Source organism: Mobula birostris, chromosome 9 (genome assembly GCF_030028105.1).
Source record: "Mobula birostris isolate sMobBir1 chromosome 9, sMobBir1.hap1, whole genome shotgun sequence".
NCBI lineage: Eukaryota > Metazoa > Chordata > Chondrichthyes > Myliobatiformes > Myliobatidae > Mobula > Mobula birostris.
In genome coordinates, this window is record NC_092378.1 from 111,452,425 (window position 1) to 111,478,680 (window position 26,256).

Genomic DNA, 26,256 nt, shown 5'->3' on the forward strand with positions numbered 1-26,256 from the left:
TGTTAGTGTTTGTTTGTATTTGACAGTATTTCATTATGAATATATAACGATTCTCTGTCCTCAATTTTCAGATGAATGCTGCCTAAAATTTTATTTTGGGTATAATTGAAATAAGCTACAATTAAGCTGAATTCTTGAATTCATATAGTGAATGTGCATCACTCTTAGCGCAGTACCTTTGTTCAAAGGAACTTAGAAAATTGCGAAATATAGTGTGTATATACATATACACCAGGGGTCCCCAACCTGTTTTGCACCATGGACCGGCCGACCGGTGGGGGGCGGGGAGTGTGTTCAAGTAGGTTTAACCTCACCTCAACATGTCTTTTACAGTTAGGGTTGCCAACTTTCTCACTCCCAAATAAGGGAGAACAGTAGCAGGGTCCCGGCCCGAAACGTCGACTGTACCTCTTCCTATAGATGCTGCCTGTCCTGCATTCACCAGCACTTTTTGTGTGTTGATGGGACACTTGTGTTTATCCCGAGAAAGACTACCATGACCCTGAAGCCTTGCGCAGGCACCTGTGTGCGCATGCGCGTACATGCCGATCTTTTTTTCCACAAATCAGTTTTGCCTTCATCTTCCGACTACATTGTACATACATTATTTCTACTTTATATAGGCTGTGTATTTATCATACATATCATTCCTGCTTTTACTATATGTTAGAGTTATTTTAGGTTTTATTTGGTATGATTTGGTAGGTTATTTTTTGGGTCTGGAAACGCTCAAAAAATTTTCCCATATAAATTAATGGTAATTGCTTCCTCGCTTCACGCCATTTCGGCACGAAAGGTTTCATAGAAACGCTCTACCTTAGCAGGGGAAGTACGGGACAAGGGCGGTCCCATGTGGGACAAACCAATTTAGCCCAATATATGGGATGTCCCGGCAAATACAGGACAGTTGGCAACCTTATGTTCAAGTTCAACAGTGCGTGACAGGGAACGAGGAAAGGTGCAGCTGACTCATATCGTTCCCTCGTGGCCCGGTAGCATATGCTTTACGGCCCGATGGTTGGGGACCGTTGATATACACAGACACAATTTTTTTGCAGAAATAAAAATCCAGGCATGCCTTTGACTCTGAAAACTCTTTAGATACTGAGTATGGGTTTCAAGAATAAATCTGTATCAATTGCTCAACGAAGTGTGGCACTGTATTTCATTAAGTTTGTTTAGTTGATTATTAAATCATATTAGATTTGAACACGTTTTTCTCTAATATTTAATTCAGCAGGATGATAACATGGCACTAAAAAAGAGGAAATCCTAGAAAAAAACCCTTGACTGCACACTTGTTTTTGCCTGCTGTCCTCCCAGAGAAACTACGTTCTTTGTTTCATATTCGTTCTCTAAAGGCCGCTATTGATACATTGGTTAGATAAGCTTATTTACAGCTAATCCCCACAACAATCCCAGTCTCTCTTTTTCACAAATGATGTTTTATTTTGTTCTTTGCATTATTTCCCAATATTTCTGCTGCTTAAAACCAACTTATTTTCTTTTGTTCCTAGTTTTAAGGCAGGGTTTTTGACCTGAAACGTGAATTCTGTCTCTCTTTTGCAGAAGCTGCCTGATCTACTGAGTGTTTCCTGCATTTTAGTTTTTTGCAGTTTTCTGATTTTTCACAGAAATGTGAAGTGAGATGTGAATTATTTTAATGATCAACTTTCCATCTGTTTTTCATTTGAAGTGTAATTAGAATGTTTCCTTTCAATCTATTCTGAGAGTAGTATTGCAAGTCCTCCCAATGTTATCCCATTCTGTAAGCTGTTTGTAACTTAGACAATTCTCAAGTCAGAAATACAGCTACAACCCAAATTTCCACATGGCTGAAGATGCCTGCAGCACTGCTGAGCTGGCAAATCCACCTCCGTAGTCTTTTGAATGCTTGTTTGTATATGGGTTGTATATAAGTTGGACATTTTATACTGGGGAGGACCTGTACCTAAAATGTCATAACCTGGGCCAAGTTTCTCCTTACATTAAATAAAAGAAACAAAGCCTGCTCTGCATGCTGGTACTGCAAGGTTCACAATGATCAGGATTACAATGTTCCTGTTGTAAAAGATTATATGTATTTTCAATGTATTGAGTATTCTGTCTATTTTGTTACTGTTACATAAGCACCTTTCTGGATTAGTATACTGCAAACCTGTAGATCAGATCCTTTACTAATTAACATCACAGCTTTAGCATAAAAAGGATTCTTGATTACCTGACTGGCAGACCACAGTACGTGTGCTTGAACAGGGGACTGTCTTGTCTCCCGTTCTCTTCACCATTTACACCTCGGACTTTAACCACTGCATCCTGAGTCTTGCAATCTTCAGAAGTTTTCGGATGACTCTGCCATAGTTGGATGCATCAGCAAGGGAGCTGAGGCTGAGTACAGGGCTATTTTAGGAAACTTTGTCACATGGTGTGAGCAGAATTATCTGCAGCTTAATGTAAAAAAGACTAAGGAGCTGGTGGTAGACCTGAGGAGAGCTAAGGTACCGGTGACCCCTGTTTCCATCCAGGGGGTCAGTGTGGACATGGTGGAGGATTACAAATACCTGGGGATACGAATTGACAATAAACTGGACTGGTCAAAGAACACTGAGGCTGTCTACAAGAAGGGTCAGAGCCGTCTCTATATCCTGAGGAGACTGAGGTCCTTTAACATCTGCTGGACGATGCTGAGAATGTTCTACGAGTCTGTGGTGGCCAGTGCGATCATGTTTGCTGTTGTGTGCTAGGGCTGCAGGCTGAGGGTAGCAGACACCAACAGAATCAACAAACTCATTCGTAAGGCCAGTGATGTTGTGGGGATGGAACTGGACTCTCTCACGGTGGTGTCTGAAAAGAGGATGCTGTCTAAGTTGCATGCCATCTTGGTCAATGTCTCCCATCCACTACATAATGTACTGGGTGGGCACAGGAGTACCTTCAGCTAGAGACTCATTCCACCGAGATGCAACACAGAGCATCATAGGAAGTCATTCCTGCCTGTGGCCATCAAACTTTACAACTCCTCCCCTGGAGGGTCAGACACCCTGAGCCAATAGGCTGGTCCTGGACTTACTTCATAATTTACTGGCATAATTTACATATTACTATTTAACTATTTATGGTTCTATTACTATTTATTATTTATGGTGCAGCTGTAACAAAAACCAATTTCCCCCGGGATCAATAGAGTATGACTATGACTATAAAGATCACTTGACATTGCACCTTGATACTGCTAGAAATGTTGCCTTTTACTGCTGCCTTTTATGGATCAAAATGTGTGTCTATGATGTTCGCCTGAGTAGGGAGGGGTTCCTCTTAGCTTCAGCCATACCGGGTTCAATATCTTGGTGGAAATTTTGCACAAGAATTCCAGGATTCGAGTGACTAGGATAGGGCAAACAAGTAGTTTGGACTTGAAGCTGAACAGACAGGAAGTGGTTAGAAAAATTGCATTCAGGATTGACTCTGTAAGGACTTGTGCACTATGGTGCAAAATTTTCACAACCACTTTGTTATTCAAGTTGGTTATATGATCCTTTACCTCCATTGGTTCAGTGAATCCTTGCACTCATCCAAAGCAGCACCTTTGATGTTTTAACAGCTCAAACAAAGAAACATCTAGACAAATTAATCCAATTGTAGCACATTGATGTCCCCTTTCTCTTTTGCGTTGTAGTATTAGGCTGTGAGAAATCACTGCCTCTCACAGCAAATATTCCAGTCCTAAAAACTCAACAAGCTTGAGGAGTGGGAATTTCCTATGGAATTATAGTCTACCTAGAACATAACCCTTTTAGAGCTAAGGATATCACAGAGGAATGAAGTATTTAAGTATATTAACATCCATGTCTTGTGCCTCTTGTTTATGTATATATCTTAAGGGCATGCTTAATGTTTCTGCTGAATGCTAATAAACATTAAAAGATTAACTTTATTTCTCTCACCACAGATGTTGCCTGACTGACTAAGTCTTTCCAGCACTGTTTTATTTCAGAAAAGAATATCATGATAACAGTTTATCCAGGGGATTATTTTAGTTTTATCATCATGGAATCACAGAAGATATTGTAACCTATCCCACCCTCCCGGGCCAACATCCCAACCCAGTGTGTGATGAATGCTCCAGCCTGCAAGAATAGGAATTTGTCACAGCATCTTCACAGCACCAGTCCCCAGATCAGGTTTCAGTATTTTGAAGGCAGCGTAAACTACAGTAGAGTTGCACATTTTTTTGTGGGAAGGCACCAAGAAACGCTGGGCTATATTATATTTAGGTGTGACAGCTCAGGAGGTTATTGTGTCAACTTCCCAGCAGGTGAGGACATACAGTATATCCGTTCTGCACCCTTGCAAAAGAAAGCTGCTATGAATGCACGTTGATATGCTTTGCACATTGGCTCATCCTTCTGAAGTATTTAAATATTCAATGCAAGCATTTACCAAAATCATTTGTCATGTATGTACTTTATGGAAAAAGGGTAAATGTGCCATGATGCATCTAGAAATATTTTCTAAATAACTGGTGTTTGAGAACCATCAGGTTAGATTGTACATCAGTGTTAGGGAAACAATGAATGGATATCCAAAAGTTCTGAAATAGGGTATGGCTGTCTTGGTAGAAAATGTTTAGAAGCCGAACCTGGAACAAAACGAGAAAATCTGTCGATATTCTTGGGTCGTTGCACAAGAGTGAATGTAGCCATGTGACATGGTGGGAATCCGTTTCTGAGTAGCAGTCTGCAAGCTATGGTACAATTCTGCCAACAAATGCTGTATACTCAGCTGCTGTATACATTGCTTTGACTTGGAAGGTCACTTTAATTCCTAGCAAATTATTCTAGTTGTTTGTCTCTCATGAGGTTGGGCACTTGTCTGGAAACTGTAGCCCATGTATATTTATTTGATGTCTGTAACTAGAATATTCTGGCCATACAGTTTATTTGTTGGTCAGTAAAGCTTCCAGGTCAGCAAGCTGGTTCTCGTATCTCTGTGTGATGAACAGATTAGGAGGGAACATAGATAGTGTTACTCTTCTGAGAGCGGGAGAGGATACTGACAATGTATTCATGATCATTTTGGCAAAAGTAATTCATAATTACTTCCTGCTTTTGTGTCAGTGTGCATGTCTAGTATAACCACTAGATGTATAGACTGGATTACCATAAACCATTTATCTGATCAGGTGATTGATGGAATGGGTAAATAATGACATGCATGTATCTTTTAATAGTTTTATGGTGGATATTTCCAGGGCCTATTTCATCAGCTAATTTGAATTTATATTGCACTTGGGAGAAACAATAATTTCAATAAATGGGTGAGGTTTTTTTGACTGGCCTCGTCCTTGGATTACCGTCATTTCATAATATAATGGGAATATCTTCAAGACTATCTTCTGAGCCTATTTGCTTGCAGCCTCTGAGCTTCGGTCTTTATGCTGTTAAGTGGTGAAGCTTTGATCAAGTAATGAAGTAATGTCCCCAACCATATCCTTAGGTCTTGAGCAGATCAGCTGTTTGGAGTATTTGCAGGCATTTTTTAACTTCTCCCTATTTCAATCTGAGGTCCCCAAACAATTTAAGAATATCACTATCATCATGGTATCTAAGAAAAACAAGGTAATGTGCCTTAATGACTGCTGCCTGGTGATTCTGACATCATCCATCATAACGTGCTTCGAGAGTATCTCCATCAGCACAGGAGCCCCACAGGGATGTCTGCTTAACCCCCTGCTCTACTCACTTTACACCTATGACTGTGTGGTTGAGTACAGCTCCAACACTATATACAAGTTTGCTGATAGTACCACTGTTGTGGGCTGCATCAAAGATGGTGATGAATCAACATGCTAATGGAGATTGAATATTTGGCTAAGTGGTGTAATAACAACAACCTTTCACTCAATGTCAGTAAGACCAAGAAACTGATTGTGGGCTTCAGGAGAGGGAAGCCAGACGTCCATGAGCCAGTAATGATCGGAGGATCAGAGGTGGAGAGGGCCAGTAATTTTAAACTTCTGTGTGTCATTATCTCAGAGGACCTGTCCTGGACCCATCATATAAATATAATTGCAAAGAAAGTAAGGCATCACCTCCACTTCCTCAGGAATCTGCAAAGATTCAACATGTGATCAAAGACCTGGGCAAACTTCTATAGAAGTGTGATGGGAAGTTTGCTGACTGACTGGATTATGGCCTGATGTGGGAACACCAGTGCCCTTTGAGCAGAAAATCCTACAAAAGATAGTGGATTCGGCTTAGTACTCATATAAAACCTTCCTAACCATATCAATAACTGTGGCGTTTCTCTTCCTGACAAACTTAATGTATTCTACGCAAGATTTGAAAAGAAGAGGAGCGTCCTGCTCCCTCCGGATGAACCGGACCTGGTGGCATTGAGATTCGTCACCGAGGAGGATGTTAGAAGGGCCTTCCTGAAGATAAATCCAAGGAAGGCGACGGGCCCAGATGGCGTCCCAGGACAGGTTCTCTGGGCCTGTGCAAGCGAGCTAGCTGGAGTGTTTGCTGACATCTTCAACTGCTTCTTGCTTCAGTCTAAAATCCCCTCGTGTTTTAAGAAGGCAACGATAATCCCAGTGCCGAAGAGCAAGGTGGCATGCCTGAATGACTATCGACCTGTGGCTCTGACATCAATTGCTATGAAGTGCTTCGAGAGATTGGTTATGGCACACATCAACCACAGTCTACCACCGGTCAACCTCGACGCTTTGCACTTCGCCTACTGGAGCAACAGGTCAACGGCAGATGCCATCTCTCTGGCTCTACATTCCTCCTTAGAACACCTGGAGAATAAAGACGCATATGTAAGGCTCGTTTTCATTGACTGCAGCTCTGCCTTTAATACCATCATTCCAAATAAACTGATTCCTAAGCTCCGAAACCTGGGCCTTAGCACTCAGATCTGCAGCTGAATCTTCAACTTCCTCACAGACAGGACCCAGGCTGTAAAAATAGGGGACAAGCTCTCCTCTACAATTACTCTGAGCACCAGTGCCCCACAAGGCTGTGTACTCAGCCCCCTGCTGTACTCACTGTACACCCATGATTGTGTAGCCAAGTTTCCATCAAACTCAATATATAAGTTTGCTGATGACACAATTGTAGGCTGTATCTCGGGTAATGATGAGTTTGAGTACAGAGAGGAAATTAAGAACCTGGTGGCATGGTGTGAAGACAATAACCTATCCCTCAACGTCAGCAAGACGAAGGAATTGGTTGTTAACTTCAGAGGGAGTAGCGGACCACACGACCCAATTTACATCGGTGGTGCGCAAGTGGAACAGGTCAAAAGATTTAAGTTTCTCGGGGTCAGTATCACAAATGACCTGACTTGGTCCAACCAAGCAGAGTTCACTGCCAAGAAGGCCCACCAGCGCCTTCACTTCCTGAGAAAACTAAAGAAATTTGGCCTGTCCCCTAAAACCCTCACTAATTTTTATAGATGCATCATAGAAAGCATCCTTCTAGGATACATCACAACCTGGTATGGAAGTTTGTCCTGTCCAAGAGTGAAAAAAGCTGCGGAAGATCGTGAACACGGTGCAGCACATCACACAAACCAATCTTCCATCAGTGGACTCACTTTACACCACACGCTGTCAGAGCAATGCTGCCAGGATAATCAAGGACACGACTCACTCAACCAACACACTTTTCATCCCTCTTCCCTCCGGGAGAAGGTTCAGGAGCTTGAAGACTGATACGACCAGATTTGGGAACAGCTTCTTTCCAACTGTGATAAGACTGCTGAACGGATCCTGACCCGGATCTGGGCCGTACCCTCCAAATACCTGGACCTGCCTCTCGTTTTTTTTGCACGGCCTTACCTCCCATTTTTCTATTTTCTATTTATGATTTATAATTTAAATTTTTAATATTTACTAATTTTAACTATTTTTAATATTTAATATTTGTAATCCGGGAGTGTGAAGCACAGAATCAAATATCGCTGTGATGATTGTACGTTCTAGTACCAATTGTTTGGCGACTATAAAGTATAACTATTGAGTATATGTACATGAAACATTGCTGTGGCAAAGCAGCATCCATCATCAAAGATCCTCACCAGCCAGGCCATACCCTTTTCTTGTTGCTGCCAGCAGGTAGAAGGTATAAGTGCCTCAGGACCCTCACCACCAGATTCAAGAACAATTACTACCCTTCAACCATCAGGCTCTTGAACAAAAAGGGTTAACTACACTCATTCTACTTCTGGTGTTCCCACAACCAATGGTCTCACTTTAAGGGCTCTTTATCTTGTTATTTCTTGCTCGTTATTTGTTGTTATTGTATTTACATTTGTACAGTTTGTTGTACATTGATCCTGTTTAGATACTGTTCTATAAATTTGCTAAATATGCCTACAGAAAATGAATCTCACGGTTGTATGTGGTGACGTGCATGTACTCTGATTTTCTAGAAAAAATTTACTTTGAACTTTGAGGGATGGTCGTCGACTCTATCCTCCCAGAAAACCTTAACCTACTGCAATTCGCCTACTGCTGAAACAGGTTCATGGAGGTTGCTGTCTCCTTGGCCCTAAACTCATCTGTGGAGCAACTGGACAATAAGGACACCTCCTTTAGGTTATTGTTTATTGACTTTGGCTATGACTTTATTTGCTATAGTTCCAATCAAACCCATCTCCAAACTCCTCAACCTGGGTTTCAACAATTAACTCCTTTTCCAATTGGATTGTTGATGTCCTGGCCAGTGCAATCAGCACCTTTACCGTGATTATCCTCGCACTGATGCTCTACCAGGTTGTGTCCTCGTCCCCCTACTGTACTTTCCTATACATTCACAATTGCATGGCTGGATTTTGCTCTAACTTCATCTTCATGTTTGCAGGTGACACTACTGTAATGGCCTGAATCTCAAATAACAATGATTTAGAGTATGGGAAAGAATTAAAGTGATTAGTGGCATGATGTCATTATACGACCTTTTTCCCAATGCCAGCAAAACAGAAAAGCTGGTCATTGACTTCATGAAGGGGGTTAGTGCACACGCTCCTGTTTATATCAATGGTGCGGAGATCAAGGAAGTTAAGGGCTTCAAATCCCTGGGAGAAAACATCACCAATAGCCCTTCCTGGTCCAACCATGTAATGCATTGCCAAGAGAGCGCATCTGTGCGTCTACTTCCTCAGGAGGATAAAGTTAGTTGGCATGTCTCCATTGATCATCACTATGTTTTATAGATGCACCATAGAAAATATGCTGTTTGAATGCATCACTGCTTGGTATAGCAACCATAACTCCCTGCAGTTTCTTGTCCAAAACAGCTTTGGTTATGCAGCCAACATAATCAAAGAATCCACCCACTTCTGACGTTTTCTCTTCTCCATCACATCAGGCAGAAGGTATAAAAGCCTGACAGCATGTACCACTGCACTCAAGGACAACTTCTGTTCTGCTGTTTTAAGATTATTGAACAATCCCCTAGTATAAGACAGACCTCCCCTGGCGCTCCTCCTTCCCTTTCTCTCATAGTCCAATCTCCTCTCCTATCAGATTCCTTCTTCTCCAGCTCTTTACCTTTTCCATCTATCATTTTCCAGCTTCTTAATTTCCTTCCCCACTCACCTGGCTTCACCTTTCACCTTCTGGTTTGTATTCCTGCTCCTCTCCCTACCTCCTTGTTCTGCCCCCTGCCCCCACAGTGTCTACTTGCACTGCTCTTTCTCTGTAGCTGTAACACTTTATTCTGTATTTTCTAACTGTTTTCCCTTGTACTACCTCAATTCACGTGTTAAGTGATCTGTATGGGTGGAATGCAAAATAAGATTTTTCATTGTACTTCAGTACATGTGACATTAATAAATCAATTTACCAATTTTTGCCACTTGGTTTTGGCAGGAGTGCCCAATGTGTTATGTCTAAGTAGGCAGCTTCCTACTTCATAAAGAAGCTATTCTTGGCAACACACTGTGGACTATCAGGATATAAATCTATCATTGGAGTACCTGACTGTCCTGATTAAAGAAGATATAGTGGTCATTATGGCCTCTAAACATAAATAAGTCATCTGAATTCCATGGATATATGAAATTGATTGAGAATTTTTTTTCAATCACAGACTGTGGCGAAACTAATTGTTCTCTTGATTCATGTAAAGTTCTGAATTTTCAAAGGAAGCCCTAAGCACCATTATCATGTTCAGGATGCTTTTGATCTTCACAAATCTGCAAGCACAATTCATGTAATTCTGTGCAGAAGAAAGAAAAGGTTAAGTCCCTTTCTGTGAGTGTAGAGATTTAAATACCTTCCAAATGTTATAGTGAAATGAGCAGAAAATTAGAATGTGTGATATTAATCTGCTGATTTTGTCATCTGAGTGATCATAATTTTGATTAATGGTAATATTTATCCATTTATGTAGGCTGGTGCTGTGCAGATTGAAGGTTCTTGATCTCTGCCACCTTTACAATTGAAACTTTTAGCTTCTAGTTTCATTGCTGCATGGAGAGTTGGAGGCAGAAGTGATCTGTATATTTTTAGAGGGTGTTGTGATAGAAATGAGACAGATCCTTTGGGTCTCAAGGCAAGGATTCTGGAAACAGTTTTAACAATAAGGAGTTTATTTACAAGGGGAGAGGAGCTTGGGGACAACACAAGCAGCTACAATATTCGCTCGAATGCACTTAGAGTAGACGAGTGTGGGAAAAGTCGGGTCGGCAGTACAATACATGGGAAAACGGTGTGGGAACAGAGTACAGGTTCCTTGAGAACATCAAGTTCCTTGGGGTGCAGATCTCGGACAATCTCACCTGGTCCAGGAACACCACTGGGATTGTGTAACGGGCCCAGCAGAGACTGCACTTTCTGAGGAAGCTTAAACAAGCATCACTCCCCACTAACATCTTAATTACATTCTACAGAGGCGTGGTTGAGAGTGTGCTGACCTTTAGCATCACAGTCTGGTACTCCAGCTGCAGGGCTGTCAACAAAAAAGCCTTGCAGAGGGTGGTTAGGGGAGCAGAGAAGGTTATTGGGATCTCCCTACCTTCTGTGCAAGACCTCTTTCAGAGTCGATGCCTCCAGAAGACACGGTACATCATTAAAGGCCCCTTACACCGTCTCCATGAACTGTTTGTTCTTCTGCCATCAGGCAAATGTTACAGGAGCATCAAAACTAAAACCACAAGGCTACTAACAGCTTCCCCCCACAGCAGTCAGACTGCTAAATAGCTGCTCTTCCTGACTCTGCTTTGGACACTTTTAACTTGCACTAGACACTTATAACTTGATTTTAACTTCACATGTGGCTGTTGTGTTTTACTATTTATGGTTATGTTTATTATTTAGTGTTGCATTTGTATGTTATGATTGCACTGCTCCTGGGAAACGCTGTCTCATTCTGCCCTGCAGAGCTAATATACGGTTAGAATGACAATAAAGTTTTTTGAATTGAATTGAATTTGAATTGAATTGAATTGAATATACAAGCAAAGGAAAAGTAACCACGATACCTGCCCCCCCACCTTGACTATGGGCAGGCACAGCTCTCTGCTACAGGGAAAACAATAAATGCTTCCAAAACCCTATTCAATGCACAGCTCACCACGTGTCTCCAGCGCTGTTCTGCAGTCTTCAGCCTGGGTGAAGCAGGGTGGTCCCTCGAGGATGGCAAAAAAGGGAGCGAGCCAAGCACATGTAGCACCCTTTATGGGTCAGGGGGCTGGAGGGTCCAGCCCAGGTGATTCACCTGGGTGGGGGGGGGGGCAATGGCTTGGTGCTAGATGGGTTAATTCAATTAAGGTGGCCAGTGGTTAAGTGTGCATTGGTTATTTGGGAGGGGTGAAATGTTGAATGGCATGTGGTGTGCCTTCTGACCAGGCAGAGGGCAGTGCTGAGTCGTGACAGGCATGGCTCTCTGGATGCAGAGGGGTAGCCATTCGACTGCAAATGGGGGCCTGTCAACCCTATCTCCGATGATTGTCCTTTAGTTACAACTTGTACCAGTACATCCAGTTGGATCCCCGTTGCAGCAAAGAGTTAACTGCTGGAGAATTGACCATGTCACTCACTGTGGCAGAACCACTTTTTAGCTACCTGCTGTGTCCAAACTAGTGTAGCACACAGTAGAACAAAGTGAAAAATGTCTGTTTAGCTAACACTCATTTAGTTCTCTATTTTCCAGCTGTGAACCGAATGTAATTGAAACTGTTGTTTTGTAACTCCAGAAATTAGTTTTAAGAAAACAGGAGCCAGGAAACAGATCTACTTTGTTTTTACTTTCCCTTTCTTTAGTGAGGTGTACACGTATGACGTGGTGGCATAATGCAATATGCCATTCATGTATTATTTGTATATAAAACCTGTAATGAATTATGTAAACAAACAAGAATGCTTAATCAAAGTCAAATATTACTGAAGTATGTAACATATTGCTCTCTAGTCATCTTATATACCGACAGGGTTGGGGGGGGTAGGCAGTGTGGGCGGTGGTTGGTCACTCTGCTTGGCAGTTAAGATGTGGTTTTGAAACAATCTCATGTTCTGGGGCCTCCTCTGTGGAGGTTGTAGGAGTTGACTCTGGGACTGCAGTAAGTGGTTTTGACAGCTCTGGATGCCTTTCTTCTTTAACTTAGCTCTCTTCAACTTATCAATGTGTCGTCTCCAGATGACATCAGATGCAACCTCAACTGTGTAGGAGAGTGGTCCAGTTCTGTCCTAATCTTTCCAAGTACCCACTTTTTATCACCTCTATAATCCTTCACCAGGACTGCATGTTCAGGAGTGAAAGATCAAACCTTCTTGTCTGAGTTGCCCTCAATTTCTCTCAGCTGTTTGTCCAGCATCATCCTTCTGAGGTTGGATCTGAGGGGATCCAAGAATGAACGCAAGGGATGACCTAGGAATAGCATAGCTGGTAAGTTATTCGTTGGATGTCGAGTGTGCTGCATTGCAATGTACAAGGAGGAAATTGGCGAGCTTCTGATTCAGTGTTAGTGTAGTGTGTTTTGCTGACTTTATGGCAGAGAGTTCTTCAGACTCTGGACAAACCTTTCCACCATGCTGTTTGTGGCTGGGTGATACAATGCAGATGTAATATGTCTTAGACCATTTATTTTCAGGAATGACTGAAACTGTTCCACAACAAAGAGTGATCCGTTGTCACTAAGTATTCTGGAACACCAGTCCTTGAAAAGATGCTTGTCAATAGATCAACAATGTGTGAAGCTGTAGTGGAAGCTATTGGGAACACTTCTGGGCACTTTGTAGCTGCATCTACTACTACCAAGAAATCTGTGTCCATGAATGGTTTAGCAAAATCCAAATGAATCCTCTGCCAAGGCAATGCAGACCATTTTTAAGGATGGAGAGGTGCTGCTCTTGGCATCTTCTGGATGTGTTGGCATTCTGAACAGTGCATGGCAAGCTGCATGATCTGCTGAGCTATCTCAGGCCACCAGAGGAAACCTAAGGCCAGCGCTTTCATTTTGACTATGCCTAGATGACCACCATGTACTGCAGCTCCTCCAACACTTAAGCTCTCAGCCTGAATGGTACAACAACTCTTATTCCCAACATAAGGCAAACCCCGTTAAGGACAAGTTCATCCCCACGCTGGCAAAAATGGGGAAACTGGGATTTCTGCAACACATTCCAGCCATTTTGGGTGGCCGTGTATACCTGAGACAGTGCGGGGACTTTTCTGGTTTGCCTATGGATCATCTCTGCCGTTATAGGGATACTTTTGATTTGCTTTAAGGAGAATACATCAAGAGGAGTGTCCCCTTTTGTAAATTTTTCAAGCGTTTCCTTTTCCACGGGTAAACAGATAATCCATCAGCATTTCTGATTTGTTGTACTCTTGAATTTGACCTTTGATTTGTGTTCTCCAAGAAACAGAACTCATCTCTGCATTCATGCTGCTGCTTTAGTGGAACACCCTTTTGTGCATTGAAAATAAACACTAGTGGTTGATGATCAGTAATGAAGGTAAACTTTCTCCCATAGAGATTCTGATTGAAACACTTTACACCCCAAACTAGACTCGAGGCCTCTCTGTCAATCTGTGCGTAATTTTTTCTCTGCAGCAGTAAGAGAACATGATGCAAAGGCATTCACTTCCGTCACTCAATATGTGACATGACTATACCTATACCAGAAGGCGAAGCTTCATTGGATGATGCAGATCATAATGTGTGAGTACAGTGTCTGACCTTAAAATCACCACAGATCCTGAGAGACCCATGCTTCTTGGTTAGTGGGACCACTGGCATTGCTCATGGGCTCCACTCAATCTTGGAAAGAAGTCCTTCAGCCTCCATGCGATCTAGCTCACTAGCTACTTTATCGCGGATGGTCTAAGGAACTGGCTGGGTGTGGCAATTTCCTCTCACACTATTTCACCTTTATGTTTGAGTTTTCCAATGCATTCCTTGAACACTGTTGTGGCATCATCCAGTACCTTCCTTAATTCGCTTTCAGTTGACTGTTGCAGGGGATGTAGCATGCAAATTGTGGATGGATTTCCAAGCAAGTTGTAGTTGTCTCAGCTAATCACAGTTCTACAATGCTGGCCCTCCTATTTTTACCACAAAGAAGCCCAGTGTGGCTTGCTGGTTGTATTTCACTGTTATGAATGTCATTCTCATCGGAGTTATCTTTTCTCCTGTAACACGCTGTAAGGTTTCACTGCTAATGCAATGGTTTCTCTGTAGCAGCAATGTTTGGCTTATGACTAGGGATAATGGGGCTTTGGAATGTGGGGCTATACAATGAGACGGATGTTGTTCTTTCTTGTGGGTCTGGGAGCAGGGATTTTGCGGTCTTTTGCCGGGGAGAGATAAGGAGAAAAGACACAAATGGAGAGAGTTGGTAGACTGCTGGATGGAGTGGACTTGGAGCGAGGGTCGGCTGCGCTCGGAGGAGGTCGACGGGAAACCAGTGGACTGATCCGTGAGCTCCAACGTTGCACATTAGACTGTTTCATGAGAATGGGCTCTTTTTCCTTTTCTTTACTAACCATATAGTCAAATTAGGAATTATAAAGCTCAATTGTTTAATCACATATTGTGTACTGTTTGTTATTTCATGGTACCGATTTGTAACAGGACACATCGCGCAGCATCCACCCAAACAAGATTTCTTAAATTTGGCGGGGCCGAGGGCTGTCTTCCCCTAGATTAAGCCGTGAGCCGAACTGAAAGTTACAATTGTGGGGTCTTGACAGGGATCGATTTCGTTGGATGGTCTGTGATTACTCTGAGCATTGAACCAGGGGTAGGTATTCGTACTCCGGATGAATTGTTAATTCGCTTGTTAAGTACTGTTAAAGTTGCAATTGCGGGCGGAGGTTTGATAAAATGGCTGGCACAGCTCTCATTTTAATGCGGACCAGCGTTGACATAGTGGTAGCTAGAGGCGGGGATCTCAAAGACCAGGTTCTGTCGTTTCTGAGGAGGGAGGGGAAGGAGTGGTCAGATTTGGAATGTCTAATTAGTCCACTTCCCCATTGAAGAGTGAGAATTCTGAGTTAGTATCTGCCCTTACCTCTCTGGCGAATAAATGTCAAAATGCCCAGGTTCAAAGTCCCAGCTATGGTAGACTCCAGCTATTCTCTGGAATAACGCCCACCCCTAAAGGGGAAGAGGAGTATGACGCTTCGGCGGAGCAGACCTCTCAGTGGTTAGATAAGTGACAGTGCTCTGATGACATAAAGCGACAGAGATTGGTTGAGAGTTGGACTGGGTGGGCTGCCGATGTTGTGAGAGCCGTTGGGTTGCGATATCCCATAGCGACAGCTGTCAATTACATGCAAGCACTGGACCGTGCTTTTGGCCTGACAGGAAACCCAAAGGAGTTCATGGTGGGGTTTCAGAACATGCGTCAGGAGAAGGGGGTGAAGCTTTCTGCTTTTATTTTTCGGCTGGAGAGGCAGCTAAATTGCTTGCAGCACAGCAGGGTCATTCAGGCTGCTGATGTGGATCAGTTAAGAGTGAACCAGATAGCCAGGGGTGCCCAGTCCCAGGACCTGATTGCTTGGGGCCTCCTACAGTCTCATAAGACGCGCCCCCCTCCATCTTTTGTTGAGTTGATCAGATAGGTATGGGAAGAGGAGAACCATGTCGGAGGCGCAGGAGGCCTCCATCCGCAGGGTACAGTTCTTTGTAGAGTTGGAGCAGGTTTCCAATGTGGAAATGAAGGTTGTCGATAATAGATGGTGAGCAATTGAACACAAGGATATGAATTTTAAATGTGAGGTGGACCTAATGACAAGCTAGGTAAGTAGACATAGACAAGTAGTGATAAGGAAATAGAAATTGGTATAAAGCACGTTAGTGTATTATTATTAGTGTATTATTAATGATAATACACTTTTGGACTTTAAGCTGTATGAAAAATTGGTGCTGGAGTGGAGGACAATAGAATAGTCAAATCCAGAGGATACAAAATATCATCAGGTATTTGATAAACCTCAAGCTATAAGTTTTCATTCTGAAATGAACTAGTGTAGTGAAATCTGGCTCTGTAAAAGGAAGCAGAAGATGCTTGGATGGATGAACAATGAAACTAAAGAAAATCCTTAGCCAAGACTTTATCATGTTTAGTTAACTGATTTGTAAAAATATATTCCTAGTAAGGTACAAAGATAACAGTGTGTTATCACTTTGAAACTAGTTGTTTTTGTGGTAAAGTTTATGAAGTTTGGATGAAAGCAATTTTTATAGGCATCATATTCCAGATTAAGCATGGGATCAGTTCCCTGTTAAAGGAACATTCAATTTCGAGAATAAATATCGATTACTTACTGATTGATATTCTGCATAGTGATATTTGTATGAATCAACGGTGAGTGATATTCACCTTTGATTCATTCAAAGCTGTTCTAGGAAAATTTATTGAAAGGTATACTGATTTGGGACCTTTTTTTACAATTCTGTTGGGAGGCTGTAAGGCCAATAGCAATGTCTACATTATTCAAAAGTAAAAACTGAAATGTGTGAAAATTAATTCCATTTTCAAAGAATTTTGATCTCTGCAAATACTAGGGTCACATATTCAAGAACAAGATTGAATTGTGTTTTAAAAAAAAACAGTTAGCTAGGTTTAATTGTGGAAAGTGTCAAAGTATCTTTCCATCAGGAATTACCATTGATTTTGTGCCTAAAGTCATATGCTGTAAACATTTTTTAACTCAAGTTTTCTGCGATGTTAATTAAGAACGTGTAAATTAAAATTGCAATTTGCTTTCTCTGAGTCTATGTAGCTGAACAAATAAACCAGCTATGGCTTTTGAGTTGAAGAAATTATTTTTGACAGTCACTGAAGGTGAATTTCATCTAAGATCAGCATTAAATGCTACAGGAAATAAACCAGCATTGTTTCAGTATCCAAAATATATATTGATAGAAATTTCTTTTTTTCACAAGTTACTGTACATTGTGGACCAATAACAGCAGATCTTTGGATCCTTGCTTCTTTATACATTCTGATGTTTTGCCTTTCTATTTTATATTGACAGGTAGGTCGTTGGGAATACAGAACGAGGTCTCTCACTAGATTGTTTGGTTGCCCTTTCACTGCATGTTACTCTGTAGCAGTTGTCATTCTACTGCTGAATGTCTACAGAAGTTACAGGTGAGATAGTAATCCACAGTTACTTATAAAATTGTAAATAGCATGTTCTTCCAAAAAAAAGTTAATATAATGAATGTGAAAGATAAATGGTTGCAATATTAACAGAGTATAGAAATTGTAACAAAAGACACAGAGGTCTCATTATTTGTTTAAATACTACTAAAGAAACATTGTCACAAATAAGGCATATTTTTAATTGTCAAACAAATCAATTTTGTTTCCACCATTATCATGACTGGGCCTTGTTTTGACTTCCCACCCTTTCTGTGGCAGGATTTATGATCAGAAGGCCTTACTGCTCAGTAAGGTATTACTCCTGAGTAACTTAACCTATTTATAACCATACAAGCTAAGCACCGCTCTTTTCTGTCTACTGCCACCCAACCCCTTGTCCTTTGTATGTCATTGGCAAATTTGCTGATGACAAATTTAATGTTGTACGTTCAGTTGTTACTGTTGGTGGCAAATTTAATATTATTGTGTTCGATTCACAGTGAAGTTTTCATAATGTATTTACCTTTGAAAATTTCAACAATGTCGTACTTCATAGGCAGCTTGATATATTCTGTACTGAATACTTCAGTACTTATTAATTGCATATCTTGAATCAGTCTCCCCTTGGTGACAAAGTAAATTCAATCATGAAGTTGAAGTTGACCCAATTTTGATTTGCTCAAATATTAAAAATTGCCTGGCAGCTCTTTTACTTGTGTAGTAGTGCAACTACATAATTGTAGTTGGTAACTAGCTGGGAAGATTGTTCATTTGAAAACATTATTTAGTTGATGTGTTGGGTTTTGCTTTGCCCTGTGGTATACTGATACGATTTATAGAGTTTAAAATCATTAGGTGGGCTTGGAAGAGAATTGCCATCCATTCCTAAATTAATGTTCAAAAGCATTGTGGAGCAGATTGCTGTATTTTTTTTCCTTCAAGCTTTGTTTAAAACCAGTCTTGTTCAAATCGAATAAAAATAAACATTTTGTGCTTCAGTTTTATGTTAAATGGACCCATTTCTTTCGTATTTGCATAAAGATGCTATAAAATCATCAATAATGTAGCACTCATTAACAATATGCACAAATGATTATGGTCCCTGCTATTGCAGCAATAAGAATGCAACCAGTCAGTATTAAGAGTACAGATATAATGTTACCAGTAATCTACTTCAATGTCAATCAATAAGAGATTAAAGAAAAACACTTTTATTTTGCATACTATCTTTTGTTTACTTTCCTTAATTCTTTTCACAAAGAATTTATTTTAATATTTATATTCCGCTCTAAGTTGTATAGAATTCGTAAAGTGCCACCTTGTACGATTGCATAAAGCAAAACTTCTGTATTCTGATAAAGACTCCTAATATACATATTAATTAGGTTTTAGAATAATGATAAAATTCAGAACTTTTTGCAGCTGCAGTCTAGTAAAAATTGAATCTTGAGATTTTTTTCTGTTCATATTATAGAGACTTATTTTCAAATTCAGTGCACATTATATGGAAGATCTATTTGCCTTCATTTAACTAGAATTGGTTAAAGGTTCAGACTACATTTGTTTAAAAAAATTTGAAGGAAATTTATTAGCAAACTGCAGATGTCAAAAAGCAATAACTAGAAGTCAGTGATTGGTTGTTAAGGCAGAGGAACAGGAAAATCCAGTAGATCCTCTGCAGTACTGAGCTGGAAGTTGTTGTTTACAGTTACGGCAGTAAAGACCATAAGACATTGGAGCAGAATTAGGCCATCTGGCCCATCGAGTCTACTCCACCATTCAATCATGGCTGATCCTTTTTTCCCCTCCTCAACCCCAGTTCCTGGCCTTCTCCCCATAACCTTTGATGCCATGTCCAATCAAGAACCTATCAATCTCTGCCTTAAATACATCCAATGACCTGGCCTCTACAACTACATGTAGCAACAAACTCCATAAATTTACCACCTTTTGGATAAAGAAATTTCCATGCACCTCTGTTTTGAAACGGCACCTCTCTGTCCTGAGGCTGTGCCGCCTCATCCTAGACTCTCCCACCATGGGAAACATCTTTTGCACATCTACTCTGGTCTAGGCCTTGCAACACTCAAAAGGTTTCTATGAGATCCGCCCCCCCCCCCATCCTCTGAATTCCAGTGAGTACAGACCCAGAGCCGTCAAATGTTTCTCATAGGATAACCCTTTCATTCCTGGAATCATCCTTGTGAACCTCTTCTGGACCCTCACTAATGCCAGCATATCTTTTCTAAGCTGAGGGGCCCAAAACTGTTCACAATACTTAAGGTGAGGCCTCCCTAGTGCCTTATAAAGCCTCAGCAATCTGGTTAAAGGACCAAAACTGGTTTGTTTGTGTGTTGGGGGGGAGAGGGGTTTTGGAGGACCTGAAATACAGCATGTTGAATATATGATCAGCAGGATTGCTTTTGAAGTGACCTGTATTTTTTTTTAAATCTGTTCCTCAAAGGTGAGGATTGTTTGCCTCCACTTCATTTATGTGTGTTTTGAATTGGCTCATTAGAATAGTGTGGGACCTGCACACAGGAAGGGAAGGAGGTATGACAGAGACCTTGGTTGTAGTTTGCATTGTGGTGTGCTGCTTATGTATTTTTAGATGGGCCCATGTGTGCTGCTGATGCAGATACTTAAAGCTCACAGTAATTCAAGTTGATTTTGCACAGACATGAACTAAAATTTAACAAGTTGGTGAGAATGTTACACTGAAGAAGGCACAGCAGCAGCTGCACTTCCTGAAAAAAATTGAGGCATGCAAAGCTGCCTCATTGAGGCTTCCTGTCTCCATTCTAACAACTTTCTGCAGGAGCGCCTTCGAGAGGGTTTCTGTCTGGCTGCATCATTCTGTGGTATGGAAGCTGCAAGACCCTACAGAAGATAATTGCTGAGAGGATCACTGGGTTCTCCCTCCCTCCCCATTTCACCCCTCCCCAATCATCCTCAGCAATGTTCTGGGCCCTTCGTATACAACTCTCCTGGTAAGCGTTGTATACAAAGGGCCCAAAACATTGCTGAGGATTCCATCTTACAATCCCTTTGACCAACTACCATCAGGAAGGAGATGCAGGAGCATCAGGACTAGGACAGCCAGACCAGATGATAGCTTTTCCCCTGGCTGTGAGACTCATGAATACTCTGCCACCTCTGAGGTCTCATCATTAGGACAGCATGCTGTTTACTGTTTATTTTTTACCTGTGCTGTACACTTCACCCACATTTTGAATTGTATTTTATTAACTTATTTGTAGTAATGTTTTGTGTGTTGTGTGATATATGCATTGTGGGTGCACTTGTAACATAAATTTGCTGGATCAAGTAACAACAGCACAAAAGGATCGCTACTTATCTTTTCACCCGTTTATTTCTTCAAGCCCAGCCGGTGAGTGAACTTGGACCCGACATCAGGGAGAGAAACATTCTCATCTCCCTGGTGGTTCAACAAGTTCACTGCCTGATGTCAGAATTGTTAGAAGATATAAGGCCACTGATACAAAAGAACAATCAGTTTGATAAGCATTCCGGCCAAGTCAATGGACTATTGATGCAAAAGAACAATCAGTTTGGTAACCATTCCAGCCACCTTAATTAAAGAAAGGAATGCCTTACCTGGTTTGTTGGAGCCACAACTTAATTACAAAGATAAAAACATCTGTCAAATTTATGCTTTAATTAAGAAAGGAATGTTCTGTCTAATTTCCATCAGGTACTGCCTTTTGTCAAAATCAAAAGGTGTGAAAAGCCAGAAGACATCTTATGTGGAACTGGGTGAACTTTATGCCTTATCTGGTTCCAAAGAAAGCAGCTGTGAGACATTATTCAAACACACTACAGTCACAGACAGACATAGTCAGTACTTAATCCATTGTTTACAGGAATCTGAGAATCCTCCATTCCCTTAAACTTCATCACACTGTGGGCCAGAGGAGCATTGCGTTGTTTGGTTGTATGTATGTACAGTCAGATGGCTATAAACTTAGCTTTTAAAAAGTTGTTAAAATTACTTCTTCCATCCTGTTGGTATCCCGTTGCCATGATGGAGCATTGACTAGAGTGACTTTATCAGTAATCTAGTATCAAGCATGTGGGCAGATCGGCTCACAAGGGAGACAAACTTGTACGTGAATTTGAAATACCCGAGGTCTTAGCTTTTGTGTCCAAATGAATAATACTTATTTTTTAGTCTTTTCTTTCTTTCATTCTGCCCTAGATTATTAGTAGGATATCAGTTTTCTCTAGGAATATTGCAAACAGGTGATATTGGTAGCAACACACATAGAAATTGCTGGTGAACGCAGCAGGCCAGGCAGCACCTCTAGGAAGAGGTACAGTCGACATTTTGGGCCGAGACCCTTCGTCAGGACTAACTGAAAGAAGAGTTAGTAAGAGATTTGAAAGTGGGAGAGGGAGGAGGAGATCTGAAATGATAAGAGAATACAGGAGGGGGAGGGATGGAGCCAAGAGCTGGACAGTTGATTGGCAAAAGGGATATGAGAGGGTCATGGGACAGGAGGCCTAAGGAGAAAGAAAGGGGGAGGGGGGGAAGCACAGAGGATGGGCAAGGGGTATAGTGAGAGGGACAGAGGGAGAAAAAGGAGAGAGAGAGACAGAAAAAGAATATATATATAAAATAAATAACGGATGGGGTACAGGGCGGAGGTGGGGCATTAACAGAAGTTAGAGAAGTCATTGTTCATGCCATCAGGTTGGAGGCTACCCAGACGGAATATAAGATGTTGTTCCTCCAACCTGAGTGTGGCTTCATCTTTACAGTAGAGGAGGCCGTGGATAGACATATCAGAATGGGAATGGCACGTGGAATTAAAATGTGTGGCCATTGGGAGATCCTGCTTTCTCTGGCGGACAGAGCGTAGGTGTTCATGGAAACAGTCTCCCAGTCTGCGTCGAGTCTCACCAATATATAGAAGGCCACATCAGGAGCACCGGACGCAGTATATCACCCCAGCTGACTCACAGGTGAAGTGTCGCCTCTCCTGGAAGGACTGTCTGGGGCCCTGAATGGTAGTGAGGGAGGAAGTGTAAGGGCATGTGTAGCACTTGCTGTGCTTATAAGGGTGAGTTAAGGGCATGTGTAGCACTTGTTCCGCTTACAAGGATAAGTTCTTTCCTGATCTGCTTGGAGACATTTGAATTTGAGGATGTATCAGGTGGTGCAGTGGATGTTGTCTATTTAGACTTAATCAGTGCCTTTGACAAGGTCACACATAGTTTCCCCCATAGTTAAAATTTCTGCGCAGAATGAAAAACAGCAATACTTGTATGGATTTCCTGTAAGTCACAATTCATTATATACTAAACCAAACAGATTAGCAAATCGGGTTACAATAGGATGCTAGATAAAGGTTGTCAAGCCGAGGAGTGGTAGTGGGGACAAGCTCCTACTACCTAAAAGTGCTCCTCACGGCATTTGCCTCAGATAGCCTCTGACAACCAAGTCCAACTCCTGACCTTCTCATGTGGCTTAGCCTCTAAGCCTGGCGGAACTGTTTCTACTGACAGGAGAAGGGGCGAAGGCGGGTCCTGGCTCCATAAAATCAGTGCTTCAGGTAGATGGAGCTCGTCAGTCTGGGAAGGCAGTCCATCTAAGAGAGGGAAAACTCTGATTTCAAACCTCTGCTGCCTTGCAGCCATACCCACTCATGGGGAAAGCTTCAGGAGTAAACCGTGAGGACAAATCCGGAGCTGGAGTCCCTAAGGCAGTGGGACATTGTTTTCAACCTCCCTCTGGCAACTCCTGTGATGTCACTGGTGCCAAGCTGTATCGGCCCTTGCCCTTCGCTTGGACAACATCGGTGTCGTGGAGAGGGGAGACTTGCTGCTTGGGCAACTGCCGGTCTTCCATACAACCTTGCCCAGGCCTGCGCCCTGGAGAGACTGAAGCAAGACTTTCCAGGCGCAGATCCATGGTTTCGCGAGACTAATGGATGCCATCTACATAACTGAATTTTATTCAAATCCATTGCTATTGGCATCACGGTTATTTAGAAGTACTAATAATGTGAAAATTCACTTTTCAGTAAATGTGATGCTATTTCTTTTTGTCTTTTTGGTCATTAATTAATAACAGTTGTTCAGCTATGTGCATGGCTTCTGATAAATCATCAGGGTAAAGGTGAAGTTTGGTGCGATCTGAAGAATGGGCTTTGATTAAGAAAAGATTAAGTTTCATTCATGATTATGGTGGCTGGGTCATTAGCCTAGGATACCTAGAATCAGAAAGTGTAACTTAAAAGTTTTTGTTTCTTTTATTGTGCCATAATCGGAGATCAGTGAGTGCAGAGTCAACAGGAATGATAATTCTGGAACATAAAGGTTGTAAGCTGTGAAAAATGATTACAACATTAAACTAGAGGAAGGAAAAGATGAAAAGATTAGAAAAACTATGCATATTCTATCCACTGTGTATTACAATTTTGTATAGCACCTTCTCCGATAGTTAACATCCTAATACTTAGATTTTCAATCAACAACAATTAAAAATGCTTCTACCTAATATGAAAAAGAAAGCTCGTTCTCAGTATGAGGAGCATCGGTCATCAAATAAGCAAGCGGAGACTGACGGCCGAAAAGAGTCAGAATAAACACTATTCACATTTTTAAATCAAACTCTAATGTTTATGAGGTTCAGTCAGGTACTTTAAGTATAACTGGGATACCACGTTACTACACTTTTGTAAGATTTAAATCTATGAACAAAAGTATCCTTATGTGCCAAAATGCTGGCTACACCCTGAAACAGAATACAGAGTGATGGATTTTCAAACATATTCTGTAAGTGGTTGCTCAGGAGGCAGATAGAAACAGTTCAGGATCCTCCAGTGTAGGAAAGCAGATGGATGAGTGTAGGGGCTAGAGGGTTTAGTGGAGGTTCAGCGGGTGCTTTCCACTAGACCACAAGAAAAGGAGCAGAGTTAGGCTATTTGGCCTATCGTCTGCTCTGCCATTTCATCATGACTGATCCAATTTTCCTCTCGGCCCCAATATCCTGCCTTCTCCCTGTATCCCTTCCTGCCCTGACCAATCTAGAATATTATCAACTTCTGCCTTAAGTGTACATAAAGACTTGGCTTCCACAGCTGCCTGTGATAAACAATTTCACAGATTCACCACTCTCTGGCTAAAGAAATTCCTCCTCATCTCCATTCTAAAAGGACGCCTCTCTATTCTGAGGCTTTGTCCTCTGGTCTTAGACTCTCCCACCATAGGAAACATCCTCTGCACATCCACTCTTTCAAGTCCTTTTACCATTCGATAGGTTTCAATGAAGTCACCCCTCAATGGACATCTTCAAGGAGCAGTGTCTAAGAAAGGCAGCATCCATTATTAAGGACCTCCAGCACCCAGGGCATGCCCTTTTCTCACTGTTACCATCAGGTGGGAGGTACAGAAACCTGAAGGCACGCACTCAGCGATTCAGGAACAGCTTCTTCCCCTCTGCCATCCGATTTCTAAATGGATGTTAAACCTGTGAACACTGCCTCACTTTTTTAATATATATTTCTGTTCTTTTGCACAATTTTTAATCTATTCGATAAACGTAAACTGTAATTGATTTACTTATTCATTTATTATGCTCAACCTTTTGATTCCTAACTTTTAAGTTCTTACCAACATCTGCTTCGACAACTTCACTAACTGTTCTGGCGCTCTGGTTCCCATCCCCCTTCATTTCCTGGCGTTAATTTTTAATTTGGCCCTTTTTGCCATTGCTAGTTTCTGCATTTGTGGGAATGACTAAAATAGATGCAGAATTCAATTGTAAACTGTTCGCTGAAGATTGATTTCTTAGCAAACTTATGACAATGTGAACTGCCTCCTGATCTACCTTCCCTAATTCCCATTGCAAAAAGCCATTTTCATTAAGTAATCTTTACTCCCCAATGAAATAAAGATGACCTTGCACACAGAGTAATCTGGAATATTAGATTGAAATTGAGGCACTACAGATTATATAAAATTTAATAAGCACTCATGCTCACTCTAAAACCCACAGTAAAATTATACTAAACTAAAATATGAAAGCAAAATGGATTGATTCAAAACATCTTTGAAAACAATAGAGCCTCAAAGTAATTAATTTACAGGACCTTGGCTTATTCCTCTGTAAAGAAAAGCTTTTAATTCGGGAAAAAAAGTTAACACCAAAACTCTGTTTTGGTTTTCACTATGTGATAATGAAAGGAATTGATGAACAACACAAACCCTGGAAGTTCAAGATTGCTTTGAAAGTGCCACAGACATACAATGGCATGCAAAAGGTTGGGCACCCCTGGTCAAAATTTATGTTACTGTGAATAGCTAAGCAAGTAAAAGATGAACTGATTTCCAAAAGGCATAAAGTTAAAGATTACACACTTCTTTAATATTTCAAGCAAGAAAACTTTTTTTATTTCCATCTTTTACAGTTTCAAAATAGCAAAAAAGGAAAAGGGCCCGAAGCAAAAGTTTGGGCATCCTGCTTGGCAGTACGTAGTAACACCTCCTTTGGCAAGTATCACAGCTTGTAAACGCTTTTTGTAGCCAGCTATGAGTCTTTCGATTCTTGTTTGGGGGATTTTTGCCCAATCTTCCTTGCAAAAGGCTTCTAGTTCTGTGAGATTCTTGGGCCATCTTGCATG

General features: G+C 41.4%; 1 protein-coding gene across 2 annotated transcripts in view; it reads left to right on the forward strand.

Moving 5' to 3' along the window:
• The window catches only part of pemt (phosphatidylethanolamine N-methyltransferase), a 123,061-nt gene that overhangs the window by 35,951 nt on the left and 60,854 nt on the right, over positions 1–26,256 (forward strand). For both annotated transcript variants that reach the window (XM_072268614.1, XM_072268613.1), the window contains exon 3: positions 17,499–17,614. In XM_072268614.1, the coding sequence (XP_072124715.1) occupies positions 17,499–17,614 (116 nt within the window). The remainder of the gene's footprint in view (positions 1–17,498; positions 17,615–26,256) is intronic.